At 36.6% G+C, this 14,937-nt stretch overlaps 1 protein-coding gene across 1 annotated transcript; it reads right to left on the bottom strand.

Annotated features, from left to right (window-relative positions):
- Nucleotides 1–5,393: 5,393 nt before the first annotated feature.
- On the bottom strand, nucleotides 5,394–10,994 carry LOC110788738 (O-fucosyltransferase 30). Its single transcript, XM_021993381.2, has 2 exons — nucleotides 10,473–10,994; nucleotides 5,394–7,020 (listed from the first exon to the last, which is right to left on the bottom strand). The coding sequence occupies exons 1-2, from the start codon at nucleotides 10,883–10,885 to the stop codon at nucleotides 5,991–5,993; spliced, it is 1,443 nt and encodes a 480-aa protein (XP_021849073.1). The 5' UTR covers nucleotides 10,886–10,994; the 3' UTR covers nucleotides 5,394–5,990.
- Nucleotides 10,995–14,937: the final 3,943 nt, after the last annotated feature.

The raw sequence follows: 14,937 nt of genomic DNA, 5'->3' as shown, positions 1-14,937 counted from the left end.
GCGGAGTACATTGCTGCACATGAAGCAGCAAAGGAAGCTATATGGCTAAGGAAGTTTATAGGTGAACTTGGTGTTGTCCCCTCCATTAAAGGACCAATAACTCTGTATTGTGATAATAATGGAGCTATTGCACAGGCAAAGGAGCCTAGACACCATAAGAGATTCAAGCATATAATTCGTAGATTTCACCTTCTACTAGAGTTCGTTAAAAGAAAAGATGTCGAGATAAGCAAGATTGGAACTGACGACAACATCTCAGATCCATTAACTAAACCTCTGCCGCAAGCGAAGCACAACTTGCACACTGAAACTATGGGAATCAAGCATGTTGGAAAATGTCTTTGATGTCCTTAATTAATGTTTTAAAGTTTTAGAGTTTAATACTTTGTAAAACATTTTGGTTAACCATTCACATAAATGAATAGAATTCATTTTCCATTTAATTTGTGGTTTATTAAATGATGAGTCCCTTCAATTTGATGATATATTCAAGATAGACTGTCAGGACCAGTCCTGTGACTAAGAAATGTCTATCAAGTGAACTTGAATGTCAAAAGTTAATAATGGTCCATGGTCGGAAGTTTTCTATAAAGGTGGACGCATAGAAAACGCTAGACGACTAGAATGCAAGATGACTAGTAGTTCTGTTTCTTGAACTATGTGGACATGGAAAGTCGCAATTATTTGCATAAATACTTTGAGATGACTAGTATCAGACAGACCTATGAAACTTTACTGTAAGAGATGAAAATTTGTCATAAGTAAATTTCATTACATTATTAGACACTAATCCTCAATACCTGAGTGATTTGAGATTACTTGTTTAAGAACTGGTTACTTTGACATTGTCAACCGTCGTACCGTAAAAGGAGGCTATAACGACAACGCTCAGGTAATCACCTATCAAACGAAGTCTAACCTCAAGATCACAAGATTGGGATTGTCCTCCCATAAATCAGGATGAGATGCTGAAAAGTTGTACATGGCCACTCGGAGAGCTAGAAACTGAAAAATGCATGGACGTGCTCAGATGAATCATAGGCTATGATTATCTGTTTATTTGATCAGTTGAACTCTGAAACCGAGAAATACCTTTAGACATAATAAGGATGACTACTCTTACCTTATGTTCATGAGCAAGCATCAAACGACAAAGGAATTAGGCAATGCACACTTGTCCCTAAGGACAAGTGGGAGACTGAAGGAAATAATGCTCTTGGTCCAAGTATGCAGTCAATGCTAAGTCTAATAAATGTGGTTCAGTATTAATTAAATATGCAAGTTAATAATTCAATGAGATCAAGTGAGCTGAATGTCTAGCTAGTGGCCGGTTCGAGTGGAGTTAATAATATTAATCCACAGCTTACTCTTGACTGAACCCGTAGGGTCACAGAAATAGTACGTGAACGGATCAAGTATTTAAGTGAATTAAATACTCTAATTATGAATATTCGGAACCGACGGATCTCGGTCCTTGTGGGAGCTGAAATCGTCAAAAGGCAAAATATGAATACTCCGGAAATGATGATATTGTCGGAAACGGAAATATGGATCATAACGGAAATATAAATATTATCCAAGTCGTAGATATTGTCGGAAACGGAAACATGGTACGTATCGGAAAATATTATTGGAAATAGAAATATTGCCGGAATCGGAAATATTGCCGGAAACGGAAATATTACCGGAATCCGAAATATTGTTGGAATCGGAAATAAATTCCGGAATCGGAAATATTAAATATTTGTTCGAAACGGAAAAAAATTCCGGAATCGGAAATATTAAATATTGTTCGAATCGGAAATGAATTCCGGAATCGGAAAACGAATCGGAAACGCGACGTACGAAACAATCGTCGGACGAGCTTGCTAGACGCAACGCCCAGCACGAAGCCAAGCTCGCGCGTAACGAAGCCCGCGCGCAGCAAGGCCAGCGAGGCCCGCGAGCAGCGAGCAAGGCACAACCAAGCCCGCAGCAAGCGAGCCAGGCAAGGCCCAGCAGCAGCGCCCAAGGATGGGCTGCGTGGTGCCAGCGCCTGCCTTGGGCCGAGCCGCGCACAACGCCCCTTGTGGGCTGCGTGTGTGTGTGCGCACAATGCTACGAATCCTTGGTCGTTTAGGATTGCTTGATTAATCGTTTTCCTGATTCCACAAGAATTAAATGTTTTGTGTTTTATTAAACATTAAATTCTAATGGATTAATTTAACTAGAATTCTGATAGAATTAGTTATTTGAATCCTAGTGGAAATCTAAGTCCGATATTTCCTCCCTATAAATACGTGATTCATAATTACAATTTATACATCACAATCAACAAGTATTCATATAGTTTAAGTTTAAGAACTAACTTAATAATTTACCTAAAATATAATTAAGCTTTCGAATAACATAAAACCTTAGATAATATTCTAGTTAATTGAATCTAAGGCGGATCCGAACGTGTTGTGGACTATCTACGGAGGGGCGACATTTGGAGTCCTAAACTTCGGTTCGGGAGCAGCTAGGGAAGGCACGCGTCACATGTATGTATCCTAAATTATGTTAATTGACTATGTGGCAATTAATTTGGATTCCTGGCTTTATGGTTTTTCCGCATGAAATATATGTTTTATATTTGTCATAACCTAACACGAAGCAGTAACAATACGCTCCAAGGAAGATCGAAGAGCCTCATCGAATGTGCTATGAGCCACCTCAAAATTCCAGGAGGACAAGTACGCAAAGCAAAGTAGAGTTTAGAAACTCCGGTACATGCCCTAAGTAACAACAACTCACACTGAGGATCATCAAGCTGAGAAACCTTATCCATAAGCCCAATGGTCTTGGTCACTCTCTGCATCACAAGCTCACCACTGAAAACGGCACAGGAACGAGCGGGACCACCAATCAACTTAACACCAACCAAAGGTCGAACAATGTTAGAGGGAAAGACACCCACAAGTCTGGTTCGAGGGTCTTCTACAAGCAACCTTATTATTATTATTATTATTATTATTATTATTATTATTATTATTATTATTATTATTATCTATGAAATAATCCGAGAATTTGGTCTCAAATACTAGTTACTTTACTTACTAAATCATGATAATCTTTTATTAATCACCAATATATAATGTTATATTTGTCCAATTTTCATGTTTCGTCTTCTCGGCCATACATTAGTAGAAGACTAGAGTCCCCTAAATTATCAATTGTAACAATGTGAAAATGTAAGCTTTATCATTTACTAAAATTCTCATACGGTAATCTAGTAATCTCGAACTGTATACGCTTATCCCTTAATTATTTTGTAAGATATGTTGTTATATATAGTATTAAAAATAATTGAATATTTTATGAATGATGACCAAATCTAGAGCAAAATTGCCAAATCAAAACTTGAAATTAAACAAGAAAAATCCGATCTAACCCGAAAATATCCGAACTAAACCGAAAAAAGCCGATTGAATATGATCCGGTCTGAAATGAATCGAACCGATAATGACCCGATCCGATATTGACCCGAAATTTTGACCCAAATCTGACCATAAACAATTGAATTAAACATGAAACCCGAATGGACCCGACCTATACCCAAACCCGGTCCGAAGTTAATGTAACCCGATCTGAATGGACCCGATCAAACCCGATCTAAACGACCTATTTGCCAGCTCTTGGTTTCATACACTCTCACATTAAAAAAATATACCCCACTATTTTCTATCGCATCTACTTTTCAATAAAATAATACCCATTATCTCATTTCATATTTACATTTTCAATAAATTAATCTCTATTTTATAAGGGAACTTTTGAGGTCATTATAGTAAATGACCTTTTGGTGTCCTCCTATAGAATAGTCTATATTACCCTTTTTAACAATTTGAATTAATACTCCCTCCGTCCCGGAATACTTGACATGTTTTCCTTATCGGGCCGTCCCTTAATACTTGACCTGTTTCTAAAAATGGAAATATTCTAACAATATTATATTATTTCTCACTCCTCCCTTATTAACCCACCTACCCCCTACTCCATACAAAAAATAATTAAAAATTCAACCCTTACTCTCCCCCAACCCCACCCCTTTACAAATTTTCCACTAACTACATTAAAATAATACCCCACTATCAACTACTACCTATTAAATTAAATAAGTCAATTCAAGTCCCTTAAACTCTGTACCGGTCAAACCGGGTCGAGTATTCCGGGACGGAGGGAGTATTATTTTATTGAATATATAATTAACGCCAAGATTTAGGGAAATTTTAATGCAAACATGCAACTTATGCTATTTTCCTAATTAAGGAAATCAATCTGATTGGAAAAAAAATTAAACAAGATTACTTAACGACAATAACTATTCTGTAAAGGATGCAAATAATACACATAGTATTCACTTTTCAAGATTAGGAGTAACTACAAAGTACCAAAGAACATCAAATTATACACTAAAATTGTTAGTATTCACTTTTCAAGATTAGTAACAAACAATATGATATAAATCAATAAATCATGCGCCGTATAATTATATACTAAAGATGTAGGACCAACAAAAAATAAGTAATAAGGTTGCTTAAGAAAGTTGGTAAAATAATATTTGTAGTTCTAGAGTTTTATATTGGACGAAAACGAAGATCAAGATACTCAAGATGGAAGGTCAAAACTAATAAGTATATAATTTTTTAAAGGAAATCAATAACTAATTTGGATTTATAGGTTATTGCTTCGACCTTGCCCAACGCATTTTAGGCTGCTTATTCAACATGTTTCAATCTGATTTTAATTAGCTCATATTGAGGTTTATATTAAAAGTGATATTGTTTACGTTTATGTAGACTAATAGATGTAAGCGACTCATGGAAAAAAAATTCTAAACCTTTGGAACCAAAAAAAATTTGTGGGTGTTACCTTCACCAATTGAATATTTTAATCCAAAACATTCTTATAGTGCACAATTCAATTTGACGAAAAATTACATGGTTAGGCAATATATTGCGAGTAAAATAAAAAGTGAAGCACATTATTTTATATGTTTAAATTTTGTACATCGATACTATAATTTAGATTTTTCTTCATGTAAGGGTTTGAGTGTTGCATTGTTTCACTATTTAGATGTTTGATTCATGAGATAATAACCCATTTTCTTTAGATAAATTTTGTAAACATGAATTTTATAATAAACTCACGTTAAAGTCACGCACGCATCGCGCGCATATAAGACTAATACTTTATAACCAAACAACTTATCTCTTAAAACTTTGTGTCATGATAAGTGTAAAAGACTAACTTGGGACGGAGGGAGTAATAAGCTAAAAAGTTCTTCCACTCCTTAAATGAGCTTTTTCTAAAAGAGCGGCTCTTTCAAACTTGTAACCAAACGCCTAAAATTGGAATAATCAACGAGCTAATTAGCATCGAAAAACTATTTTTTTACTCTAAAAAGCTCCGAACCAAACAGGCCAATATGATACTCTATTATTACATACGTTCATATAGAACCAAGTCAAGAACAACTACAAGATCGTAAGAAAGCTAAGCGGACATCTATGAGAATTAACCATTTCTCTTTTAGAAGGTAAGATGAATCTCCTTATCGATGAGGGGGAATGGTAAGGAAATCCTGAAATTAACTTAAAAGACTTTCAATTTATTTGTACGCTGTAATAATTATATGATATTGTAAATCTTTATTGTTACTGACAGAGTTTAATTGCACGCATACCTTTGAGTTGTAACAGATCAGGCTTGCAAAAGAATGTAGCAGGAAGACAGCCAATAACAATAACAGCGACTATTGCAGCAATCACTAGGCTTCATGATTTTATCAGCAGCTCGTCGTGTTTTATTTCCAGGAATCCAGCAAAGATAGATGCAGGCTGAGCAGCATTCCGTTGGTCACCGAGACTAGAGTTCCAGAATCCCATTAGACAGGAAATCAATTTGACAGGCCATGAGAAGATTCATGAAATAACCAACAATTCACGATCACTCTATATTTTATGGAGTCACACTTCAATCTCATCATCTCTTAAACAGACTTTGTTCTTTCTCATCAGCTCTATGTTTTCTGCGATTGTAGACCCAGCTGTCCCTACGAATCCCAAAGAAGCACAGCTACAAATAGTCTCCTCTACAAAAAGAAGAACATCAAGTGATTGACGAGAGCAATGAGTACGCTTAATTCCATCAAAAGCAGCTGTAACCTTAGCTGCAGTTCTTTTCACTACTTCCTCTCTTTCACTCAAAACATGAAGTTTGAATGACTTTACGTTGCTGGCCAAGTCTCCCAGGTAGCAGCCGCTCCAGTTACTTCTGGGAAGATCAGTCATCACAAAAAGATTAATAGGGTGAGAGCCCTTCTGTTGTAATGCTTCAACCTTTTGCTTAAGCACTGAAAAGGTTGTCTTCCAATGATTCTTGAATTGCCCATCTAACAACCTTAGTTGTGCACAAAGAAACGGTGCTCCAATATTCTTCTGGGCAAACTCCTTCCCTGCGTTTATGATGTCTGGAACAAATGGCATAAATTCAATCTTACGAAGCAAGGTTTGCATTTGATGATCTTTTGGAGATTCTTTAATGTCGACGTAGAGCTGTGAGCCTCTATATGGGGCAGAGAATAAACTTCCAAATGCTAGCACAGTGGACAAATGAGCTTCAGAACTAGGCCCAAGATTTTTATACACATCTCGTCTATGCCTAACATATGACATTTTCTTTTTTGTTTTGAGTTGTTCATTAGGCTGAAAGGAATCCAAGCCCCCATCTGAATCATTCTCTTGATAGGTCCAGACTGTAGTTCTGCAATCTACATCAAGAGCATACAAACACTTACCCACATTACCACGAAATCCAGATACAAAAGACCCACATTTTCTCAGATTGTTCAGCAATGGTATCTGGATATTTGGGTCATATGAGCAAAGAGAATTTAAGCTCACACCGCACCACAACGAGACAAAATGTCGGAAATCTATTGTTTGAACAACAGTTGATATTGAAGAAAGATCGATGATCTCTGCCATGGAGACATACCTGCAAACACAATGACAGGTGTTCAGGAGAAAAGTAGATATGATCTATAAAGATAACAAGAATGGTTAATTATTCTGAAGCAGGAACAAATACAAAGTTAGGAATGAAGTCCGGTTTCTTTCCAATTAATACGGGGCAGATAAATCCCAATTTTTCACTAGCTGCAAGCAATTGATCCCTATTGACAGTATAATTTGTTCACGAAATATCAGAGCCAGCCAAAAATTGAAACAATTGTTCAAATCAAAACATGCGAAACATATCATTTTTATGCGGGCAGCTAAAGAATCTAAGCTTATACGATGTAGTTAATTCAGAAAAGGGACTCGATCAATTAATACGTACACACTCCGTGAAGAAGACTAGATGACAACACATAAGAATTCCACTAAGATGTGTCCTAGTGTCTCTAACATACACCAACACTTTGTTTGGATAAAAGGAAATGGAAAAAAGGGAAGGGAAGGGGAACAACCTCCATTATTTGGATAGAAGGTTGGAGGACGGAAGGGGAGGGAGAGGGAGAGGGAGAGGGAGAGGGAGAAATCCATTTTCCCTCCCTCTTTAATAAACATCATCCTTTCAAAATTGGAGAGATTTGGAGGGAACATAGAGCCTTAGTTTAAAAAAGCGCGCCCAAGGCGCGACTAGGCGCAAGGCTCACCTAGGCTCAGCCTTTGGCGCCTTGAGCTTTCGAGGCTCACTGATGTCAATCAGGCGCGCGCCTTCGTGCGCCTTTGTGCGTCTTAGGTAAGGCGCAAGGCGCAGCGCCTTGTGCGCCTTCAGTCTTCAGGCGCAATAAGATAACGTGGATCTTTTATTTACATTTTTTTTTCATTTTAAATGATATAAACACACCCCATGTGACCTATCAACAGTCATATCTCTACAATCTTAGCTTTTTGGGTAGTGGAAGTAGCATAATATGAGTTAATTTTCATATTTCCAGCTTGTAATTACCATAGAATGTTCTAATTTTGGCACTCCATCGACAAGATCACGCAATGTTTATGAACCGGCAAGAAAATATGGCACTCCAATAGAAATATGTTGTTTTGAGTATAAATTGTGTTAATTTTTTTCTATACCGAATTTTAAGGTTTATTAGAAAGTAATGTGTGCCATGTATCCAAAAGGCGCGCGCCTGAGCCTTGCGCCTAGGCTCCATGGCCCTTGTGCGCCTTTGTGCGCCTTGCGCCTTTTTAAACTTAGCATAGAGCTCATCTTCCCCCTCCCTTTCTTTCCCCTCCCCTTCCTCCTCTTTCCCTCCCATTCCTTTCCTTTCATTCTTGCTATCCAAACACACGCAAAAGTCACGGCCCGAGTGTTTTGACACCGGATCTTGTGGCGCTCTCTTATTATCCGGCAGCAAGGGCGCAAGCCTTGTGCGAAACGGGGAGTTTGGGGGCTCATAGGGGCACAAAAGAGTGTTCGATTCAAAAAGCGCACTCTTGCCTATTGGCAACAAGCGCAAGGGTCGATGGTTGATCAGGGGACGACGATCAAAATACACGTTTTACTAGAATTTAATGAATTTTGGGTGCTTTAGAGTGATTCGCTATCATTTTCATTACCCCATTGCCTCAAAGAGGCTCCCGCAACAAGCGGAGGTAAGGGGGGTCGGACGTACGCAACCTTACCCCTGCAATTGCATGGAGGTTGTTTCCAATTGACCCAAAAGCGATAACGGGACGACGATCTTCTAATTCATGGAAAGGAAGCGAATAGGTTTTAAGAGTCATTTTGATTTAGTCCATTACGTCCCAAAACCAAAAGAACAAATGAATCTTTGGCGCCATCAGAAATGATTTTTGGCTCCATCGGAAATGGACAGTATTGTGGGGTTTTTCCTTGTGTTGATGATGTGGAGGTCTCCGATATACCATTCCCGGACTTATCCTTTATGCTCGCCGGAATCCTGCAAAACAAGGGATTTCCTCTCGGAAAACTTCCTCCGATGCTTAAGTAAGTAATTTGTATTTAGAGAGAGAAGGTAGAGAGAAAAAGAGAGAGAGTAATTGTGATTAATGAAGAGATTTTTCTTACCCCCGTAATGAGATATGACCGTATGAGGGTTTATATTTATAGCTTTTAGGGAAAAGTGATTTATCAGCTTTTACCCTAAAACCAAGGCATATGATGGCTTCTTCATGTCATAAGGACAGGTTGCTTTGCCACGTCAAAGGTTAACAAGAAATAAGACACGTGTCTATTGATCTTGACACGTGTCACTCAGTTATTGGTCCATGGTGGACACTCTTTTTGTCCACATCAGACAGTGCTTTAGAGTGATTGACGGCACAAAATTTATAAAGGTCTATAACAAAATACTAGCAATAATGCAAAGGCAACAATCGGTGAAGAGTGTGAATTTCATTCATTCATGCCCCTCATAAAGAAATATTTTGGAATTACAATAAACTAAGTGGGAATAATGGTTTGACAATAACATAATAATTATATCTAAAGCCTAGATAACTAAGAAAAGTCCTAGAAAACATTAGAGAAGAAGAATACAACTCAGTGCTTACAGAAGAACCCGGGAAATTCAGTTTCTGCTTCTCAAATGAGAATATAGACTAGAGAATAAAAATAATAACAGCAATGATTGATTTGAACACTGCCATACAGCACAGATCCCAGTTTAAACTTCAATGCAACTTTCAACATAGAAAACTACAACCCGCATAACAAGTCTACATTTAAAATTCCAAAGTTTGATTGGCATCTTGGCACAGAGTGGAGTAACTCCTTCGAGAATAACAAAATATGCATTATGGAGGTCATGGGCACACAGGCAGCATAGGCCAAATTTTTAGTATTGTGATACTACTCCGTATAAGTTTATACTTCGTGGCTCATTCTTGAAACCAGAAAAAGTTGGTAGATGCAAAAAGTGTGATCCTCTTATTAACAAAGCTTTTTGAGCACTGCAGTTGCTCTAAACCATGAATTATGGCAAAATGAATTATTCCAGCATCAAATTATTATGTCATACAATTCACAAGTGAAAAGACTGGCAGTCATTTGTTTTATACACTTTGAGGTAGCTGCATTTTCATAGACTCAACTTTTCAATACAACAAGACTGGAGTGGGTTTATTTACACTTGAGCCTCCGAAAAGCGAGTCAATGGTAGTGGTTCATAAATTAACTGCAGATGTCAACTTAGTCTGCAGATTTATCACTACAGAGATCACTAAAATATCATCCATTCTGCCATATTTAATTGACAAATACTGAACAAGTCATGAAAATCTAAAACCCTTCGGTACCACAGTCACTGAATTCAAATTATCTCATTGGTCAAATAACCGATCAATTTCTAAATCAGACAAAACTCAACCAAATCATTCGAAAACTTTAAACTAAAGCAATATGTCGCATTCAAATCTGACAAACTTGCAAAACAAATTAAGCTGGGGTAGAGAGTGAAAAAAGCGGCGACTAACCTTCCTTCCTTAAGCAAATCAATGGCGTGATCCCAAACCTCAAATCTAAGCTGCTTAGGTTCCAAAACCCTAAACTTAGGGCAACTACCAAGCGCGACGGCATGGTGATCCAGAACTGGAGGAACAATTAACGTCCGATTAAGAATTGCCGCCATTAAAATGGCGGTTTTGAACTCGGAGAGCTGATTGCTGAAACCGCTGTGCGGGGCGTACCAGAGGAACTTTTCGACGGTTTTTACTTCGCATTGTGAGAATTCGGAGGAGAGAGATTGTGTGGAGAGTGGAAGGATGAAGGTGGAGATCTCTTTGTAGAAGATGAAGAAGACGAGGAAGAGAATGAGGAGAGAGGAAATGAAGATTGAACGTCCTGACGCTTTTTTGTTCTTCCACCGTGGTCTTCCGCCGCCGTTCATGAAAGATCTACGGCGGCGTAAGATTAGTCAAAATTTTCGTTTTTGTTCTGATGATTCCGATAATGGAAAGTTGTAATTACTGAATTTATAAGGTAATTACTGAATTTATGAGTAAACTTCTGAGTCGGAGGAACTCTTGCCTAAATACCACATTGGCTATAGTATCCAATAGGTACTCCTCCGTTCCTAAATACGTGTTGTTTTTAAAAATAGCGTTCTCTTATTTTGTTATGTTGTTTCTAATTTTTATTATATTTTGCTCACTTTTTCATACACTTATCTCACTTTTTAATAAATCACTAGATTATATCCCGTGCATGCACGGATATTTTAAAATTATTGTTTGACCATATTTCTTATAAAATATTTTTCCTCCTAAAACTAACGCATAATTAATAAATCTTGAACATATTCATATTTAATAATCTGATATGAAATTTTTGTCCTTTTACGTATTACATATTTATGCACAATATGCTAATTTGATCAAAATATTGACTAAATATATTTTCTATTATTGATATACCGATTTGAAAAAAATATTTCAATATAATTTTGAGCAAGTTATTATGTGGTGTTTATTATTGTCATATTTAGTAAGCCAATATTTTGTTTCCATACATAAACCATTTATAAAAACTGATAAAAACTAAATAAATTAAAAAAAAATAGATATATTTTAGGAAATAGGCTTTTGGCGGGAAAAAATTACACCAGGAAATGATATGTGTCACTCCTGGTGTCTGTTTTAGTATAAAGTAATAGATGATTACTTCTTATACATTTTACACTTTTTAATCGGAAGCTACTTCATGTACCCTCAGGGTATCAAATAGTAATGTACCTTAGGCTCCCATTGGTTGTTGCCACATCAGCAACGCCCCATGTGATTGAAATTTCAATATGACAAGTTGATATTGAATTTGAAATTCAAATCTTATTTAATTTTCTTTTACCTTTATATTTTTATTAATTAGAATTTGTTGTTAGCAAATTATTTTTTAGGGGAAATTAATCAGGAGAGAGTAAATGACGATTAATTTGCAAATTAGGTTTTCAAATTAATTCTGATCATATTAGAAAAGACGATTCGAGATATTAGACGAAATTCCGATCATCATCACGTGAGTCATAATCGATTTTGTGTAACGGAGTTTAGAATCGCCGTCTTTCTGGGGTCGATTAGTTTCGCCGTCCTTCTGGGGTGGATTTAGAAACGTCATCCTTTTGTGGTCGATTTAGAATCGCCTAACTGAGGGTTCGACTTTATTAAGGTTTATGGTAAAAGAAATTTTTAAAACGGTTGTTGAATTAAGAAGTTTCGGAGCTTCGATGTTTTCGTTTCCATGTCAAATTTCTAGGTTAGGGTTCAGATCTGGTTTGCGACAGGGTTGTTAACGAAAGAAACACATTAGCCCGACTGTAAATGATTAGTATGAACTTTTATATAGTTTGTATATGTACCTAACCTGTTTATACATCACAAGTTAACTGGATATGTCTGACTTTTATTAAGTTTAGTATGTAATTTTATGTAATGTATATTTGTTATTAACCCATATATGCATTATACGTTATGAATTGTCAATGGATTCGGCCTCACGTCACAATGGTTACTCTGAACATATGCAAACCTCTTGGTTACATGTTCGATTCTTGCTTAACTAGTCTAGTACGCTTGTTAGTCTATTCCTCCTCCCCCCAAACCCACCTTTAATTTTTATTTGAACTTTTAATTCTCCAATTGTTATCATTTTATTTATTTATTATGCATGTATAAAATTGTTTTCTCTAATGAATATTTTTTTCACTCTAATGCGGTCAACATTTTATTTTATTTATTATGCTATATATAAAATATATGTCTCGCATTTTTTTTATTTATTATTTATGTATAAAAAATATCGTTTTCACTCTAATTCCCTCAATATATCTCCGGCCTATCCCCCCCACCCCCACCCTTTTAATAACATTTATTATGTATCTACTTATTATGCTATGTACATACTACTTTTTTTCATGTCTAATTCTCCAAAGATTATCATATTTTTTATAAGTAAAGGTAGATTGCGAAGGTCAAAAAAAATTACATTAGATAGTTCACAGTATTCTATTCATAATTAACTAGTAACATTACGCAACGCAGAATATTCAATTCATAGAATTAATAACGGGTATTTGAAATACACTGCTAGCGACACTACCTAGACTTCAAAGAAGAAGAACGGAAGGTAATGTTGCTACCAAAGTTACAATACCCACACAAATTGTATTTTAATCCAAAACATAATTTCAAATGCCACATTTCACAACAACGTTTGAAACCCAGACTCCTTGAGGCAGCGGTCACTTCTCCTTCAGAGTTTCCAACACTTCTGTGATATTGAGTTCATTGGAGGCATGTGTAAGTAGATGTCAAGCCACGAATTCCCGAACCTTCCGATGAATACGAGGATACTCCTTTATCTGCAATTGCAAATGAGTAGTACTATGTTAGGAAGCCATTTAAGGATATGCATTATTTCAATTAGTAGAGTCTAACTAGTCAAGGAAATAAATTCTTACATCAACAAGCTGATCTGCGTTGACCGCAAAGTTTAATAGACACAACATACAAAGTATACCACCATCTTCTTTACGCCGTCGAATGGTTCGACGCAACAAGCGCTTAAGTACCCAAAAATGTTTCCTCTCCTAGAGCATTGGGTGCCCTACTGCCTCCTTAAACAATGTGTTCAAGTATTCATCCTACAAGGTTTGGGCATACAGATTTAGCGGTGCTACTAAATGAATGGATACTAAGATAACCATGAACTAATAGTAGGGCTTACCAAACATTCGACTATCCATGCCACGTCTTTAAGAACCTCTTTTGCGTTCATTTTTTCAAGGTCTCCCTCCGGACTATACACGCTGAAATAAGGTTTGGTCGTGTTCTTGCACTTCATAATGTAGACCCTCCATAGGCCTTCTGTGTTGACTAGCATCAAGAACTGAGAATGTAGAGTTTGTAAGTAAAAGTGACTTAGTGGAACAAAATGTAAACAAAAAAGTCATTACCTTCCACTTTTTTGTTATGTCAACTCCCTTGGCTTTAAAATCCATGACAAACTCTTGTGTGAGTGTAATATTGTTCTTGTTTTCCTTGAAGGAATATAAATAGGTGAGTTTGATGATAAGTTTAATTTCAAGGATTAAAAAATTGCGGGTACTTATATGATAAATCTTACTATTAGATAAGGGGGGGTGGTATAAGTCCCTTCCTTTTTTCGACCAAGTTCTTCATTCACATAGTGATACCAAGCAGATATAACCTAATACAGGGGAGGATTACGTAAGCAACACATAATTCTATGAATGGGTGGGTGATTGTATTATAAGTGGATAATAAAATTAAGGTAGTGTATGTACCTCAGCTATTATTTTTCCTCGCACTTTGAGAGCGTCATAGAGAACTCCTCTTTTCAGTTGGAAGTTTTTGTATTCAAAGAGCATTTGTTTGTCAAGAGGGCTATTAACAGAGAAGCACACAAGTGAGTATTTGCCATGTATTTATAAGTAAAAATAACTACCAAATACGAAACCTTACGCCGTTGGATGAATAAAAAAGCTCTGGATCATTTGGAACCATTAAGGGCTATCATGCCGAGTGTGAAGGGGCTCCGGGGGGGGGGGTTCTTGGTTGGGGTGTCTCATGGATTTGACTCATCAGAATCAAGAAGTCCCTCTATCAAAGTTTCTGATACCTCTGTATCAGAATGCTCTGAAGCTTCCGATTCAGAATCACCTTTGTTCGTCATCCTCTCCTTCTTCTTCTTATTCTGTTGTGAACCTGAGGCTTTACTACTTACCTTTCTCTCCTTTCACCTTGTTGTGTTTGGCTATGTGTTGCCTACAATAATAACAATGAATTTAATACTAAAGAACTAATAAACTAAAACCTAAACACAAACCCTAAGCCACGTATCTAGAAACTAAACACAAAACCTAAACCCTAAACCACGTATCTAGAATCTTGTTAATAATGGAATATAATGTTACCTTGGCTACTT

Source organism: Spinacia oleracea, chromosome 4, assembly GCF_020520425.1.
Source record: "Spinacia oleracea cultivar Varoflay chromosome 4, BTI_SOV_V1, whole genome shotgun sequence".
Lineage (NCBI taxonomy): Eukaryota > Viridiplantae > Streptophyta > Magnoliopsida > Caryophyllales > Amaranthaceae > Spinacia > Spinacia oleracea.
The sequence above is the reverse complement of the archived record's forward strand: the minus strand, read 5'-3'. Positions and strand labels throughout refer to the sequence as shown.

What these genes read in the sequence shown, in the direction of transcription:
- LOC110788738 (XM_021993381.2), bottom strand. Translation starts at nt 10,885, where the DNA reads ATGAACGGCGGCGGAAGACCACGGTGGAAGAACAAAAAAGCGTCAGGA. An exon ending in GATTTGCTTAAGGAAGGAAG is followed by an intron (nt 7,021 to 10,472) that starts GTTAGTCGCCGC and finishes TTGTGTTTGCAG; the next exon opens with GTATGTCTCCATGGCAGAGA.